Below are 18960 nucleotides of genomic sequence, written 5' to 3'. Positions count from 1 at the left end.
GGACCATTGCTGTTCATGTTGTATATTAATGACTTGTAGGCAATATGAATAGTAAAACCAGTCTTTTTGCAGATGATTCAGCTATCTATAATGAAGTACTAATTGAGAGAAACCGCATAAATATTCAGTCAGATCTTGATAAGATTTCAACATGATGCAGAGTATGGCAACTGGCTCTAAATGTTCAGAAATGTAAAATTTTGCACTTCACAAAATGAAAAAAATGTAGTAACCTATGACCAAAATACCAATGAGTCACTGCTGGAATCAGCCATCTCTACAACCAGGTGCTTGTATATGCTTTGTAGGTACATGAAATGGAATAATCACATAGGTTCAGTCATGGATAAAGCACGTAGTAGACTTAAGTTTATTGGTAGAATACTAGGGAAGTGCTATCAGTTTACAACAGAGATTGTTTACAAATCACTCGTGTGACCTATCCTAAAATATTGCTCCAGTGGGTAGGAGCCGTACCAGATAGGACTGACAGGGGATATTAATGTATACAGAGAAGGGGAACACTAATGGTCACAGGTTTTTTAATCTGTGGGAGACTGTCACAAAGATACTGAAGGAACTGAACCAGAAGACTCTTGGAGATAAATGTAAACTATCCCAACAAACTCTGTTAATGATCCCTCAAGAGCTGGCTTTAGATAATTACTCTAGGAATGTACTACAACTCCCTACGTATTGCTCACAGAGGTGGCGCGATGGTACGATTAGAATAATTACTGCACACACAGAGGCATTTAAACAATCATTCTTCCCATGCTCCATACACGAATGTCACAGGAAGAAACCCCAGTAACTGGTAAAACGGGACATACTCTCCGCCGTGTAGCTCACCGTGGTTTGCAGAGTATAGATGCAGATGTAGATGTAGATGAGTCTGTCAATTCAGTATCCGCAGTATATCTGTGACACTCTCTCACGGGTCAGACAAGCCTGTGATCATTTGGGCTGCCTTTCTTTCTATCCTCTGAATATTACCTATCAGTCTTGTCTGGTATGGGTCTCAGAATGGATTGCAGAAGTGTTTTGCAAGCAATCTCTTTTGTGCACTCATTCTATTTTCTTAGTGTTCTACCAATGAACCAAAGTCTGCCACCTGTTTACCTATGGCAGAGGCTACAAAACAGTTCAGTTCAATTTCCCTACAAATTCTTACATCCATAGATTTGTATGAGTTGCCTAGTTTGATGCAGCTGTCTGCCTCTTCATCTCTGAATAACCACTCAGCCTACACTTGTTTGAATGTCTTTCCTTCTTTCCTGTAATTAAGTTCTGGTCTGCCTCTAAAATATGTAGTCTTACTAACATTCCCTGCCCAAATGACATCAGGCAAACATTCATAATTTTATACTTCACAGCATTTACGTTAGCTTCATCTCAATACATTTGGCAGTGGCCTTGCCATAGTGGTAACATCTGTTCCCACCAGATTACCGAAGTTAAGCACTGTCGGGCCAGGCTAGCACTCGGACAGGTCACCATCCGATCTGCCGACCGCTGTCGGCAAACGGGGTGCACTCGGCCCTCGCGAGGCTACTCAATCGAGAAGTGGCAGCTCCGGTCTCTTAAACGTACGTACGGCCGGGAGAGCAGTGTGCTGACCACGTCCCCCTCTGTATCCGGTGACACCTGTGGGCTGAGGACGGCACGGCAGCCGGTTGGTACCGTTGTGCCTTCACGGCCTGTTCGGGCGTAGTTTAGTTTAGTTTCTTTTCGATACATTTACTCAAATGTTTTCTCATTCTCCATTTCATGTGGAGTTTACAATACTGACAGTGTGGTATCATCTTTCTCATCTGATGCAACACCAGGCACCACGATTTTTTAGCTGACAGTCAGCAAAGGTGAGAACACGGCAGCTGTATAGTAAAAAAAAAAAGGTGACGGCTCTGTAACTGTACCGTGTAATTTATATTAAGAAAATGTTCAGTTATTGCCTATTGCCAGTAGAATTATTTTCCACCTGTTCATCATAGGAAATGATTTGTGAATGTATAATGTAGATTCATAGTGAGTAGTGAGAGGAATTATCAGAATTATCACAATTCACAATATCACATTATCTGTAGTGAGAGGAATTATTCACAATTTAAAAAAAATTGCAACTGGGTATTTTTATTTATTTTGCACAGAGTTTGGGAAGTTATATGGAAAAGAAGCATTAAAGACCCATTTAGCCCAAATGGAAGATTGCAATTAGAAACTCAGAGAATGTAATAAGCCTTTTATTACAGCAATGAGTGGTAGTTGTCTTTGACTTAAAAATAAGAACAAATTATTTTACTAAATCCAAGAAAACTGATCTACTAATAGTTTTCTACACTGAGGTGGGTAAACAAAAGAAGGAAGTATTACAACAAAACTATTATATTATTGCGATGAAATGGAGATTTATTATGGTGTACAGAGTTTCCTCATATTCCTTCAAAGTCCGCTTCATATAGCAGGCACCAGTAACTGAAAAGTATTTTGAACTTCAGTCCAAGTAAAGCATTATAATCAAATATACTTCCCTTCACTACCAAATTAATTACTCCTCAATGCCGCAGATTGTGCTGTATCGAGCTACTCCTTCCTTTAGCCATATTGTGCCAGGGAGTTATTTATTTATTATCATCCGAATGATCACACTTGTGATATAGGATTTGTCAGGATACATTTCAACAACTATATAATATCTTAACAAAATGTTTTTCTATGCTGAATTCATATGAATCTATCTTATGTTTAATACAATATACAACTAATAAGTGTTTTTATAACATAATTTCTTATGTGCTTAACAGACCTATTCCTTGATGTTGTGATTTCATTTGTCACATTTATGATATCATATATTCTTATACAGTTGAGCAGAGCTATTCACTTATCCTGTAGTGACATTTGTCAAGCATGTGCTTCTTTATATTCTAATACAGTTGAGCCTAGAAATTCACTTACACTGTATCAACATTTGTCAAGCATGTGACTCTTTATAACAGTTTTAAATTTATCTTCATTTTCCAGCTCTTTGATATGTTTTGGTAGTGCATTAAAAAAGTTTGATGCCTTGATTACAAACATGTTTCTGACTTCGGGTCCTTGTTACAGCTTGTAAGGGGAGATCTTTACATTGCCGTGTATCGTAATTATGATAGTCTGTATTGGTTTTAATTTTGTCCTGATTTCTTTTGATCATCAACAGAAATTTCAGAATGTATAATTATGGAATTGTTAAAATTTTCAATGCTTTAAAAAGGGGCCTACAATGTGTTTGAGGTGGGCTCTGGCTCATTATCTGAATAGCGCATTTTTGCAATTTGAAAGTCTCATTTAGACGACAATTTATTTTTTCCCAGAATACTATCCCATAGGACACAATGGACTGAAAATAGCCAAAATATACTAATCTGGTACAGTCATTACTACAAACTCTTGAAATTATTCTAAGTACAAAACATGCTGAATTTAGTTTTAGTGCTAAGCTCACCAAATGGTCCTTCCAGTTTATCTTCTCATCACTGTGCATACCGAGGAATTTTGCACACTGTACTCAAGTTGTTTGTCCTCCATGGTGGCATTTAGGTCATCATGTTCACTTATTTTTCCATATTGCACATAATTAGTTTTTTTTTTCATTCACTGTTAGCTTGTTTGCACTAAACCATTTTTGTATATCTTGTAGGACATGGTCCACAGCACTGTGCAATGACTGCTTCATATCACTAACTATTAAACTAGTATCATCAGCAAATAACACGATTCTAGCTTTTCTCTCTGACACCCGGATATCACTAATGTAAATGAGGAATAGCAAAGGGCCTAATACACTTCCTTGGGGTACTCCTACAGTGACCTCCCTTGGACCTGACCTTAGTTTAATTTTTTGGTTAATATTTGGTGCTGTAATTTCAACTACCTGCATCCTCTTTTCCAGATACGACTCAAACCACTTTTTTACCGGTCCTCTAATACCTATAGCTTCACGTTTTTCCAAAAGTATGCTATGGTCAACAGTGTCAAAGGTTTTTGACAGATCTAGATTTAATCCAACTACACTTTTTCCCTCTCTCAATTTACCGATTATTTCTTTTGTGTATTCCAGTACAGCTGTTTCGGTACTTCTCCCAGCTTGAAAACTGTGCTGATTACTGTTTACCAGATTGTGGATATTAAGATTAAGGTTTTACGGATACAAATGAAATATAGAGTCACACATTGAGAAAGTTGGGAGAAGTGAGACAGGTCTGTAGTTTTCTATTTTAAGCTTAATTCTCTTTTTCAACAGGGGGACGACTTTAGAAATTTTCAGTTTCTGTGGAAACACTCCCTCAGCCATTGACACGTTTGCTACGTGCACCAATGGTTTCGCTATTTGATTAGCTGTTTTCTTTGCTATTATTATTGACACCTCAACTACTCCAGCTGACATCTTGGAATTGAGACTTTTAATCATTTTTAAAACTTCCTTTTCGTATGTTGGGACTGCCATCATACTGCTGGGTGCCTTGGGTGCTGCTCTCCTCATCTGCTCCCCAAAATTCCTGCTTCATGTCTGGGGTATATTTAAAAAGTAATTATTTATATAACTGGGCATGGCATATTTATCTAACATTTTATTCTCCTCATCTTTTAGAATAATTTCCTTATCTTTGATAGGTACCCCAGTTTCTTTTCTCACAATTTCCCATGCTATTTTAGTTTTATTTCTGGACTGTTTTATTTCCATGTCATTACTTATTAACTTTGCATTTGCAATTACTCTGCAGTATATTTTCCTATACGTTTTGACATATTCTATAAAATCAGTATCTGCACACTCCCTCAACTCTGAATTGAGTTTTTTCATTTTTTCACATGATTTATTAATGCCAAGAGTCATCCGAGAACCTGACTTTATGTGTCCATTAGACTTGATTCTGGTCAGTTTCTTTGGGAAACACATATCAAAGTTCATCAGATAATTCGATGAAAATACACTATATGCCTCATCTGTACTTGTTTGTTTCATAACATCTAACCAGTTTTTCTTTTCTAAGATACTTATGAACAGATGACAGCTGTCCACAGAGAAGTTTCTTTTGTAAATATTATTTATACCTTTATCGTCGTTTGACCTTAAAGGGATTTCAATGGTGAGAGCATTGTCGTCAGACAATCCTAAATCTATGTTACCTCTATTTCACAGAGTACCTCTTTGTCAGTTACTCATCTAACCTTCAGCTTTCTTCTGTAGCACCATATTTCAAAAGGATCTGTTTTACTGTTGTCTGAATTGCTTATCAATCACGTCCCAATTACATACAAGTGTAGACTCCACACAAGTACCTTCAGGAAAGGTCTCCTAACATAAACGTAAACACCGCTCACGGATTAGGCCTCAAGCCTGTTCTGGTTGGCCAACTGCTGCCTAAAAGGCACTACGAGGAGCGGTCTACGACGGTGGAACGTGTGATCGGCATGCTGACAATTGCTCCAGCCGTTGTAGCCACCAGATGAATCCTGATGATGCTGTTGCTTCTTAATTTGACCTCACAAGGGCTGAGTGAATACCGTACCATATCTCCCTATCTCAAAAGATATCTGAAGAGGTACCAGGAATTGAACCTGCGACCTCCACACTGAAGGCAGCAACATTAATCATTTGGTTTCAGAGGTGGACTTTCTGACACTTAAGTTTGAATTTGTTGTTAACAGAGTCCTCTTTTTCAGAAATGCTTTTCTTGTTATTGATAACCTGCATTTTACATCCTCTCTAATTCAGCAATTATGTTATTTTGCTACTCAGATAACATAACTCCTCCACTACTTTTAGTGTCCAATTTCCCAATCTAATTCTCTCGCCACAGCCCGTTTTAATTCGACTATATTCTGCTACCCTGTCTTGCTTTTGTCGACGTTCGTCTAATATCCTCCTTTCGAGACATTATCCGTTCTGTTCACCTACTCTTCCGAGCACTCTCCCGACACTAACAGAAATTACAGAGTCATCAGGAAACCTCAAGCTTTTAATTTCTTCTTCCTGAACTTTAATTCCATTTTCAAATTTATTCCCAGTTTCCTTTACTGCTCGCTCAGTGAACAGACTGAACGACACCTGGTTTAGGCTACAACCCCATCTTCCTTGCTTTGCAGCCCTGCTTCCCTTTCGTCGGATCCGCATGTGGCGGGTGTCATGGAATAGCGGGTGCTTAGACAGAGAGCAGATACGATTAGAAGTACGCACAATCACAGTGGCACTGCTGTTTACGTAAATTCGTACAGCATGTCCAAGAGATTCCATTAGACAGAGCCTAATCATTATAAATGATCAAAATACAGAAATGCCACTATAACCTTCACTCATAGACTACTAGTTGGCTCATTGCAGTGTCTTCTTATCCAGTTCAGCAGTGGTGCTACATACGTGTACGACCAGAGATGTGGCTTCAAGATGGCAGCGGATGCGTTCTGCCTGGCACGGTATCGATACTGTACGGCACTGCAACTTTCGTGCCCTTAAACTCTTACATCTGCAGTCTACTTTCTGTATGTGCCATAAATATCCTTTCACTCCCCGTATTTTATGCCAGCTAACTTCAGGGGCAGTATTGCCCTGTGTGTTTCTACATTTCTCTGGAACCCAAACTGACCTTCCTCGAGGCCAGCTTCTACTAGTTTTCCCGTACCTCTGTAAGCGTGATGGTGTGTCAATAAATAAGTTGCAAAACAGGCTAGAGGCAATAAAAATCGAAGTAACTTCCTGAAATTTGTTTCACTTTGCTACATATTCACACTGTACATTCAGACACTTATCCCACCTTTTTACAAGCCTTCAATAACTGGCAGCAAAGAAGTCTTCCGAGGGTAAGTTGGGACCATAGGGCAACTGTTCAAAGCATTCCCAATTAAATATCGGTAACAGGTCCCGTATTTGTCTTTCTGTACGAGGACAGGCACTGTCATCTAGAGGAATCACTACATTTGTGGTGAATGGTGTGTCAAGAGTTCCCACACACTGGTGCAGTATGACACGGCATTCGGTGCCTCACCGTGAGGCCGGAATTTCACCAGTACAGCCCTCACGTGTCCCAAAACGTGGTGAGCAGAATCTTGCAGGCTGACGGAATGGCCTTCAGTGTTTTTATTGTCGAGGAGGTAGAATGCTTCCGTTCCGTGGATGGTCGTTTGGTCTCTGGTTGAAAGTGGTGAACCCAAAACTTGACCCCTGCAACAATTTGTGCCACTAAATCCTCTCCTTCCCTCCTTCCTTCCCCAGAGTATCGAATGAGGTGCTGTTGAGAAAAGCCCATTATATTCATTTTGTGCTCCTCAGTCACCATGCTAGGCAACCACTGTGCACAAACTTTATGAAACTTCAGCTGCTCACCCATTATAGTGTAAGCTGTTTGACACGAACAGCCTACAGCACGTGCTACGTCACTGATCGCCACATACCACTCGTTACGAATTATCTGCTCCACACACTGCTTCTCGGTTTCAGTTGCAACCACTGCAGGACAGCAAGCACGCTCCCAATCTCTGACGCTTTGCCTTCCCTTTATAAACTCCTGATCCGAGTGAACGCAGATTTCTGTGATAAACAGTTGTCAACATACACGGGACCCATTTCACGATACACTTCCCCTGTGAACAGCCCTTCCACCCACAAGAAATGCACGACCACATACTATTCTACTCGTGTACACTTCCCTGCAGCCTCTAAATGTGTACACGTGCCACTATCTGCTGGCAAAGTATGTATGCACGATTTAAACACAGTATAAGGTAAACTGATATTTGTGACTTATTCGTTGACTTGTCCTCACGGTGTCAGTATTTTGCAACAATGGTTTAGTAAACCGTTGGTCCAGTAGAATACACAACTGTAAGTACAGCAACTGCCTTCTCTGGAATTGGAATCGTGACACCCTCCTTGAACTCGGAGAGTATTTTGCCTGTTTCATACACCTTACGAGGTCTGTTCAAATAATTCTAGAACTTTGTCCAAAAAATTTGTCTATGCTTACCTTCTATTTCTACACGCTCTCTTTCGAAATACTCTCCACCACAATTGATAACACCGCTCGCAATGTCGTTTCTACATGTGGAGGCAGTCCTGATACGCCTCTAGACGGATTACGCAAAACGCTGTTTTAAAATCTTCTTTTACATCGTCTATCATTGCAGATTTTCGTCCTTTCAAAAGGGATTTCAACTTCGAAAATAAAAAAAGTCCACAGAGGCCAGGTGTGGAGAGTACGGAGCATCAGGCAGCACAGTGATTTCATTTTTTGTGCTACAGTCATGCAGCAACAGGGAGAGATGTGTGGACGCGTTATCGCGAAGCGAGAGCCGTGAACTGTCTCGCCACTTTTCAGGCTGTTTCCTTCTCACATTTTATTGGGCTTCGTAACACGTCCCAATCCTACCATCGGTTAACAGTTTGTCCCTGTGGAACAAATTCGTGATGAAGATGAACTAATCATTCAAAGTCAAAGAAAACTGTCCGCGTCGCTTTGACATTTGATCTGACCTGATGAGCTAGTTTTGGTGTCGGAGAATCCTTCCTGATCCATTGTGAAGATTGAACCTGAGTCTCAACATCATAACTGTAGACCCACATCTCATCACCCGTTGTGATACTCTTAAGGGCCATCTCATTCTCATTTGTGCGATGCGAGAGCCCTTCACAGGTTGCACGGCGAAGATCTTTCTGGTCTCAACTCACGAGCTGTGGGACGAATTTGCTGGCAACACATAGCACTCCAATATGCTGTGTCAAGATTTCATGACACGGTCCAATTGAAATGTTACATTCTTCCGAAATCTCTCGGACAGTCAGTCTGTGACTGGATCGCACAATTTTGTCGATGTTACCGACACGAGTGTCGGTGGTAGACGTCGGAGGGTGTCCCGAATGAGGGTCATCTCTAACTTCTGTCCAGCCATTTTTAAACTGTGTCAGCCATTTGTAACACAGAGTACGACTTAATCACTCATCACCGTAGGCTTCCTGCATCGTTTGGAGTGTCTCTGCAGATTTTCTTGAGTTTCGTGCACAATTTAATGCAGATGCATTGCTCCTCTAGCTCTTCCATCTCGAAATTCACAAACTGTGCAACACAACATTCTACTAAATGCAGCACTCAACAATAACTAACAGAAATACAACAATGAAACACATTAAACACAAGCATATGCGGATGCCAACCACATTTCACTCTAAATTACAAATGTTCTGGAATATTTTGAACAGACCTTGTACACACACAATGGAATAGTTCTGTCATGGCTGACTCTCCCAAGGATCTCAATAATTCTGAGGGAATGTCATTTTCTCCAGGGGCCTTATTTCAACCTTCAGTGCTCCAACAAATGCTTCTCGCACAATAAGATCCCCCGTCTCATTTTCATTTACGTCATCATCCCTTTGCTTTCAAGTTGATTTCCATTGTAAAGTCCTTCTACACACTCCTTCCACCGTTCAGCTTTCTATTCTTTGCGTAGTACTGGCGAGCCACTTGAGCTCTTTATATTTGTACAGCTGTTTCTCTTTTCTCCGAAAGTCATTTTAATGCTCCTCTACATGGCATCTATCTTTCCCCACAGTAATGCGTGCTCCTGTAGCCTTGCATTCATCCATTAGCCATTCCTGCTTAGCAATTTTGCACTTTCTGTACAACTGACACACACACACACACACACACACACACACACACACACACACACACTAAGAACCACAAAGGCCTCAAGCAAACCATCATCAAACCGAATATCAGAGAAGCCAGTGAGATAGCTTTTCGTGACTGTTCATACATACAATGTGGATCTAGAGCACAGACAAACGTGACACAGCCTAAGATTGATGGATGTCAGAAGCATAAATAAATGCTACAGTCTCAATCAATGATGATACGCTTTGGCCTCTTATGGTTCTCAGTGGCTCATATAATTTATGGTTGTATAATTTTATCAAGCAGTGTAATATAATTAACACAAATTTCCTTATGTCTCTCAGTAATTCACATACATTTGTAAATTGATTAAACATGTCCTATTTTTTATGTGTAATTTATGCAGTATACTCCTGATTACATGTTCACATGCAAAATTAAATAATTAAATACAAGTACATTCTAAATTATTGAAAATTAGATAAAAATTTAAGAATTTTTTAAATTAAGGAACTTAGTACTGTAGAGCAGTACAGGTCATTGTCCTAGGAAGTATTATTATTTATGCTGAAATTTATTGACTGCACGGTACTATGAAATATCAAAAATCAGGTTGTTCTGCAAAATAAAATTTCGTCACAAACACTGACTGTCTATCCTAGCATTTACCCCATCATAAGGCACTACTATTTAACACGATTTGGCAGATTTTGTTTTTATTTTAAATTTGAGGCCAGATACCCTTCCTGGTGCCACAGTCACCAGTTAACGTCAGGGAGGAGAGCTGTGGCTGCCACACGACTATGGATCGTGTAAACTTTGTCCTTTGTGTAACCGTATATTACAGATATTTGTACCGAGTGGAGATTGGGGACCAGCCCAGCATTTCCCTACACGAGTGCAGGAAACCACCTAAAAGCCACACTCGGGCTGACCAAAGTACCAGACCACCAGTTCCCAACCCCTCACGGGACTCGCCACTCTTCGTCGGGTCCGTGCTCGGCTACCGTGAGGCCGCTGCCTTTGCAGCACAGTTTCCCTTCGGTGCTGCACATATATCCTCACACTGTTCTATTTCTTCTCCCTCGGGGAACGTGTCCGGAATGTTTCTGGAAAGGTGTTTTGCATTTTCAGTGGCCAATATCAGAACAGTCTCTGCACTGTTTTTCATTTCTTTTTTCTTTCCTTGTTCCCCTTCTCCTATCCTTCCTCCGTTTCGGCGTTCGAGGTCCTCCTTTTTTCTTCTTCCTCCCCTCGTAGAGGCCGGGCCTGAGGAGAGATGATTGCCCGAGCTGCTAGCTTCTCAAATTGCCAATTGGAACGTCTGTTAGGTGTTCGTGAGGTGCAATCTGAAGTGTGAACAATCGTCTGAGGCAAGTGTGCCCCCTTCTGACATGTGCCCCCCCAGTAAGTAAGGAGCACGCCGTCGGAGATGCCGAAAATCGTGGGGGATTTTCTCGCAACGAGCCAATCGTCTTCACCTTCAACGTCTACAAAACATAAACGGAATGAGGCCAATGATTCAAAAGACCCTCCCAGCTGCACCACGGTTCCACGTGGTTTTACATATTGAAGACGGTCAGTCACTACGCTAAATCCGTATATTACCCGGAAAGGTGTCGATGCAACTGCTGGCCCTGTGAACTCCTGCTCTCATTTACACAATGTCACTTTGCTTTCGAAGGCTACTTCTGACTCTCAGGCGCGACACTGTTCGCAGCTCCGCTCCTCCGCGGCTATCGCGTCGGTGTCGAGGCCCGCCGAATGCGGAATTCTTCCTGCGGTGATATTTACACTACACCGCTCGATGGTCTGACTGAGGCAGAAATCCGAACATATCTCTCCGATCGGAGTGCCATTGCAGTCTATCGCGTGATGAAAAAGGTAGATGCCTCCTCAGTGCCCGCACGCACTCTGTTTCTCACTTTTGACAGAGTGGTTCTTCTGTCAAAGATCAAAGCAGGTGATGAAGTTATCACAGTCAGACTGTATATTCCAAACCCGACGCACTGCTACCGGTGTCACCGTTACGACCACACCTGAGAGTCCTGTCGACTCCCGGCCAGATGTGTAACCTGCGGTAGTGACGCTCACGAGGGCGAGTGCCCACCTCCTTCTCCCTGCTGCAGCGACAGCACTGACGACCGTGCCAAATCCTCCTGCGATTATCCCGCGTATCTCGACGAGTCGGCTGTCTGGGAGATATGAGTGAAGGAAAAACTGCATTACCCGGCTGCTCGTAAGTTGTCGGCTACTCGTAAACCCCACGTCCTACCGCCTGGCACCTACAGTATAGTTCTCGCTCTACGGAGGAAACGGCCGTGCAGACGTCCGACCTAATATTTAGCACCGCGATTGTGAAATTGCTCGGTGTCCCAGTAGCGTCCCCGTCTCCTCCTCCAGCTGTGCGACAAACTTTCGCCTCCCAGGGTTAAGCCACCTGCTACACAACCGGCAGGCATAAAGGACAGAAGGAACACTCCTACAAAGACTCTGTACATCCCTCCAGCCAGCCGACATCAGAGTCTTCCTCTGCCAACCGGAAAGGCTCTGAGAAGTGGAACGGAGGCAGCCGGTCTCCCCTGCGACGCTGCCGCCACGTGATACCCTCACCTGGCCGAACTCTGTGTCGCCGGTGTGCACTCTCGGCTGTTTTTCTGCCCTGGAATACGCAGGCCGACAGACGGAGAATGCCGACACTCCTGTAGACTTCACGGAGTGGGATGTTCCCGCTTCCGTGTCCCGTACTGACAGGTATACGTAGGCCGGCACTCGGCAGCCGCCGAGGTGACACCCCTCCGTGTTTTCCTCGTCGTGACTCTCCTCCGGTGGAACGTTTGCGTTCTTCGATCCGACGACGACAATTTATGGGTGCTCTTAGAATCACAGTGTCCACTCGTCCTCTGCCTCCGGGAAAACAATATTGCATCCTCACGACCACTTTGAGCTCTCGCATTTCTTTCCAGTCTGTTTTGACCTCCTCCCCCTCGTGGAGGAGCCTTGTAGCTTGTAGGGGATGATGTTTACAGTCGATCCACCTCTCCGATTACCCATCTCCGAGCTGTTGCAGTTTGCCTTTTCTTTCCTCACTTGACCTTTTCCTTCTGTACCATTTATGTCCCTCCGTCATTTGATATCGCCGGGGCAGACTTTCTAGAGTTTATTGGGCAGCTACCTCACCCCATTCTGCTGCTCAGTGACTTTAATGTGCATCGGCCCCTTTGGGGTTCTACCAGAATGTGTCGGAGAGGTGACCTCTCGGCTGACCTTCTCAATCAAATTAACCTACTCTGCCTTAATGTAGGAGCACCCATGTTCCTTTCAGACTTCACGCACACCTATTCCCATTTGGAGCTATCCTTCTGCACTGACCAGCTCGCCCACTGTCTGAGGCGTACATTCTCTGACACATAATCGAGTGAACGTTTTTCCCTTGTAATATCCGTTTGCTGACTCCTATCCCATCTACGTGCACACCCAAATGGCAGCTTACTAAGTCTGACTGGAGGCTCTACTCCTCTCTGGTGACCTTCGACAAACATTGTGCTGACCAGGTAGAGTATCTTACAGATGTTATCATTACTGTGACACAACATTCCATTCCTCACACTTTCTCTTCACCACGCTGCACCCCCCGGTCCCTCGGTGGACCGAGGCGTGCCGCGACGCAATTTGTGTATGGACACGTGCTCTCTGCATTTTTAACCGTAATCCTACAATGGCAAACTGCATTCATTGTAAACAGTTGTGTGCACAGTGTCATCACCTTCTTCAGGACAGCAAACAATCTAGTTCGGTTTCATTCATTAGCTCTTTTAACATTCCATCCCTCGCCCACCATGTGGGCCAATCTCTGACAGATCTCTGGGATTTTCGGGCCTGACAGTAGCAGACAATGTCACAGTAGACCCTACTGCTATCTCCGACACCTTGGGCTGCCATTTTCCTGCCTTCTCATCCGTCGGAAATGAGTGGAGGAGGCTCGGGCAGGGCAAGCACTTTCTGCTTAACATGTACGACCGCATCTGGGCAGAGGGCACATTTCCCACAACGGCTCTCGATCTTCCACCATAATCGAGTCCGTCAACACGAGGTGGCGAAGATGAGGTAGCCGAGGAGGTGGAAACGTGGGTTCAACTATGCCAAGACTGCTCGGTAGCTACAACAGGAAAACACAATTAATTAGCAGGAGTACAAAATAAGAAAGAAGTTATTACTTAACTTTGCTGCAGTCCACGATCAGTTGGTCATCAATTATAGAAGGCGCGACTAGACTAAGCGTCTGTAGAATGACATAATATACATGTCAAAAATCGTGCAGTGATGACTTAATGTCTCGTAATCTCAAATGTCGAATCCGGTGAATTTGAAGACTAACTTGGAATGAAGCAACAAAGACTCGATGGCAACAATACTGAGCTGCAGATGATGACTAACGTCGGCACTGGCTGACCACTGAGCGCGGCTACGAACTGTGGACTGGCACAACTGCATTACTCTCCTGCTGCACACGAAATGGCCCAGCAGTGCCTCGTGGCAAGCGTAAGTACTGTGACTGGCTGTGTACTCTTTGGCTAACACAGCCATTCTTCTGTTCCATTTATTGAGAGAATCACATCCGGCGGATCGGTGTCTCAGGCGGTGGTGTGGTCGTATGACTGATGACATCACATCCCAGATTCTGGCATGAAGCCACTGTCATACCCATATCTAAGGCCGGTAAGGACCTTCCTTCTAGCTACTGCCCCATTTCTCTCACCAGCTGTGTTTGCAAGGTGACGGAACATATGATTCTCGCAATTTACTAAACATTGCACACTGTGGATTTAGTTGCAGTCGACCATCTCTTCATTTCGTCCACCCGTGTCACGAACGGTTTGCTGCGGAACTCCCAGATTGTGGCCATGTTTTTCGATTTGGAGAAAGCCTACGACAACTGCTGGAGGACCGGTATCCTCTGTCCTCTCTACAGGTGGGGCTTCGGTAGCCGCATATCCCGTTTCCTTCAGGAATTTTTAAAAGACCGAGTTTTCAAAGTACGTGAGGGTTCTGCCTTGTCAGACACCTTTATCCGGGAAAACAGTGTGCCTCGAGGTTCCATCCCAAGTGTCGTCCTCTTTGCTGTCGCCATTAGTCCCATAATGGCCTGACTCCCACTGGACATCTTTGGCTCCCTTTTTTTCGACGATTTTGCATCTATTCCAGTTCTCCACTGACTCGGCTCATCGAGCAGCATCTTCAGCGATGTCTCGATCGTCTCTACTTGTAGAGCACGGACAGTGGCTTTTGTTCTTCTGTTGACAAAACTGTTTGTACATATTTCTTGTGGCGCAACGGGTTTCTTCCGCCATCTTTGCACCTCAGACCTGTACCTCTTCAGTTTGTTGAAACTATGAAATTCTTGGGTCTCACGCTCGATAGGAAACTTTCTCGGTCCTCTCACGTGTCTTACCTAACAGCCCACTGTATGCAGTCCCTCAATGTTGTACGTGTCCTCAGTGGTACTTCCTGGGGAGCAGATCGAACCACCCTCCACTGTTTGTACCGGTCCCTTTTCCATTCAAAACTAGACTAGGGGTGTTTCGTTTTTGCATCTGCACATCTGTCCCTCTTATCCTGTTTCAATACTATTCACCATTGTGGCATCTGTTTGGTCACTGGCACCTATTCACTGGACCGGCTGAGAGTCTGTATGCTGAAGCTGCCAAACTACCGCTATCCTACTTTCTCCTCAGCAGGTAAGCACACCGTTGGTCTGCCGTGCAGGCCACCCACCCTATGCCTCCTTCTTCAATGACTCCTTTGATCGCCAGCATGGGGCACGTCCCTTTTCTCTGTTACCTCCCGGAGTTCACTTTCGGCTCTTCCTCCGACAGCTTAACTTCACAATACCTGCCACTTTCCTGACGCGTGTGAACCCTTTACCAGCTCGACTTCACGCAGCGGCCCGTGTTCGCCTCAGCCTCCATTCGCTTCCTAAAGTCACTACCTCCAGCCTCGCTCTATCGCCTTCAGTTTCACGACCTTCACACGGAAATTCACAATAGTACCTTTGCATATACTGACAGCTCTCGAACTGACCGTGATGTCAGGGGTGCCTTCGTCATTGGCACCGACATTCTCCATTTCTGACACGGGTGCGTACGACCCTGCACCCTAAAACAAAAACAGAAGACCTGGTCATTAATCTGCTGCACAGAGCTGATCCGTGTCTGGTTTCCCTCACTGTCATCCGAGGTAGCACGCTGCAGCTAAGCTGTACGAGAAGCTGCTTCCTCGACAAGACTAATTACACTCTACCATAATGATAAAAAATTACAGCTGAGAACATGACATCTGTCTTCAGAGTGAGACTCCAGATGAGGAGAGAAGCCAGTATCAAGTAGTATCTGTCCCAGACAGCAACAGGCATCACACAACAGAGCTTGGCACAGGCTCCTCCATCATCTGGGGTCTCAGTCTGAAGTCGGTTTAATGACTGAAACCAATTACTGACACCAGATATAAAACAAATTTGTGATCCCGGTTGCTACTTTTTATTATTCTATTAACCGTGATTGCCGAGTTTGGTCATTGCATCAAAAATTCTCACACTACAGAAATAAGCAAATTGTCAATTGCATCTTAATCAATTTCACCCAAATTTGGAAGACATGCTGCTTGCTGTATCACATTCAGCACTATGGCAGTTAGAACTTCCTAGCTTCCACAGGAGTGGTTATATGGGCACAAAAGGGTTTCCTACCACTGACATGTAGGCTGCCCTGCATGACTGGCATGTCATGTGAGTAGTATCTGCACGACTTGCAGTGGCACAGCTGAGCAAGGTGGGGTGGGGGCACAGGAGAGACTGATGGTGAGAAAGGGAGGAGGAGGAAGCTGAGAGAGAAAAGGGGAGGAAGAGATGGGCAGAGAGAGAGAGTAGGGAAGAGGTGGGAGTAGGGAAGAGGTGGGAGGATGAGGGAGACAGGGAGAGGAAGAAGTGGACACAGCGAGCGAGAGGAGGACGTGTGTGTAATATATGTGTCAAAAGTGTATGTGACCGAAGCCACAGGGAAAAGGCTAGTTAACGATAATATGAGAAATGTAACCTACAATATAATTTTAACAGGTAACTGTAGTCCAAAAATAAATTAAAAAAGGAAAAAAAAGAAACATGCCATGTATGAACTCTAAGAGTGATCTCAAAGCAAGATGAGAGGTCCCACATTGCTACATTTTGAATCACGTGCACTTTCTGTTTCTCAGAAGCACACGTATCTTTTAACCCGTCCAATCCCTCACTATAAAGTACAGAAAACAGGAATTGTCCATCTGGTTAAAAACAGTACTCGCACAAGTGGGCCCTCATTTATATCTCACACTATAGCTGAAGGTTCAACTTACCGAGTAGTTCATCTTCTGACAGCCGTGAAGTTGCAAAGTTGTGAGATTCGGACAGTTCCTGCAGATCTTACGTAAGATGCGAGCTCTGGTACCGCGCATCATCGTAAGTGTCCGGAGTTGTGGCATCATACCGGCTGTCCGTAAGACCTCTCTGTCCGTCTTCTCACACCTGCAGTGGGCGCACTCGGAGCAGGTGACACCGCAGCAGCTCCTCCCATTCTGTGCCCTGCAGTGTGAGAGGCGCACAATGAGAAACACATAATGATCGAATTCTTATACTTTGACATAAGTTTCGTGCGTAAAACTACTCTCGTTAACTGTGTAGTCCATTTATAGTGAATTAATCCACAAGATCTTGAAGGCAGCAAATACTGGTGCCCAGGTTGACGTTCCTCGACTTTTGGAAGATGTCTGACAGGGTTCCACACTGTAGCCTAATAAACAAAAGATGAGCGTACGGAATATTGGACCAGTTTTGTGACTGAACAGAAGAGCTCCTAACAAATGGAACATAGTATGCCATTCTTAGTAAAGAGAAACCTTCAGACATATTAGTAACCTCTGAAATATCCCAAGGGAGTTCTTAAAAGATGTCATTTTCACTTTTAGCTGTAACTGTTTTTATTGTGCTATTGCAATTTTGGATTATAAGCCACTGTCTTGTAACAAGAACCGACACGACCTCACTGTGCCAGTACTGCAAACAGTTAAATGCGGCAGGAAAATACAGCTGTTAGTTTTCCTGGGGGCGTGCTGCCTCTACTGTGTAGTTAAACGATGATGGCATTCTCTTGGGTAAAATATTCTGGAGGTAAAATAGTTCCCCATTCGGGTCTCCACGTGGGTCTGATAAGGAGGATGTCGTCATCGTGAAAAACCAAACATACAATCTACAGGTGAGGTCATAGACTGCTAGATCCCTTAATTGGGCAGGTAGGTTAGAAAATTTAAAAAGGGAACTGGATGATTTGAAGTTGGATATTGTGGGAATTAGTGAAGTTCTGTGGCAAGTGGAAAAGGAGTTTCAGTCAGGTGAGTACAGGACCATAAATACAAACCAAATAGGGTAGTGCAAGAGTAGGTTTAATAATGCATACAAAATAGGAGTCCATGCAGGCCAAAAACGGATATGAAGCCAACATTCACCACAGTAGTACAGGTTTATATACCAACTAGCTCCACAGATGATGAAATAAAAGAAATTGTTCAGACACATAGTTAAGGTACAAAAAAATTTAGTTGTGACAGGGTACTAATTCCTGCTGTCGATGTGCACTAAGGTCGTAAGCTGAAGCGAAGACTTGTTATTTTTCATATATCAAACAATCAAAACTCGAGGTACGAACACCAACAATGTAGGAAGAGACGGACTGCTAGTTACCATAAAGAAGACACATCAGGTTGCAGTCAGATGAGATTAAAAGGCACTCACACATGTAGCTTTTGGCCACAGCCTGTGTCAGTAAAGACAGACACACACACACACACACACACACACACACACACACACACACACCATGCACACATGACCACCAATCCAGCATCTTGGGCTGGAATGCACATCACATTGATCACATTGGTTGCAGCAGCTATTTGGAGACGTAGGGGCTTGCACAGGAAAGAGTGGCAGGGGGAAGTGCATCACACGAATCTTTGGAATGAAAATCAGAACAATAAGAACAATACGGCACTGAATCTTAAGTGTGACAAAGGCATGTAAGCCAAAATTGCAATAGCATTATAACAAAGGAAGTTGATACCCCAAAGGAGTGCTGTAGGACCGTAACTATCCACAGAGTGTATAAATGACCTTGTGGAGAACATCAAGAGGCCCGTCAGTCAGTTTGCAGATGATGACTGCAGAGGACTGACACTTGGTGCAGTGACTGTTAGTTGACCCCCAAAGTAAACAAATTAACAT

The 18960-nt window shown here is 43.7% G+C and overlaps 1 protein-coding gene across 1 annotated transcript in view; it reads right to left on the bottom strand.

Annotated features, from left to right (window-relative positions):
- Nucleotides 1-18960, bottom strand: part of LOC126456742 (F-box/LRR-repeat protein fbxl-1-like) — a 115882-nt gene that overhangs the window by 62266 nt on the left and 34656 nt on the right. The window contains exon 2 of the mRNA XM_050092488.1: nucleotides 17040-17265. Coding sequence (XP_049948445.1) covers nucleotides 17040-17265 — 226 coding nt within the window. The remainder of the gene's footprint in view (nucleotides 1-17039; nucleotides 17266-18960) is intronic.

The sequence above is a fragment of the Schistocerca serialis genome, chromosome 2 (genome assembly GCF_023864345.2).
Source record: "Schistocerca serialis cubense isolate TAMUIC-IGC-003099 chromosome 2, iqSchSeri2.2, whole genome shotgun sequence".
NCBI classification, from domain to species: Eukaryota; Metazoa; Arthropoda; class Insecta; order Orthoptera; family Acrididae; genus Schistocerca; species Schistocerca serialis.
This window is presented reverse-complemented; position numbering and strand designations above follow the sequence as displayed.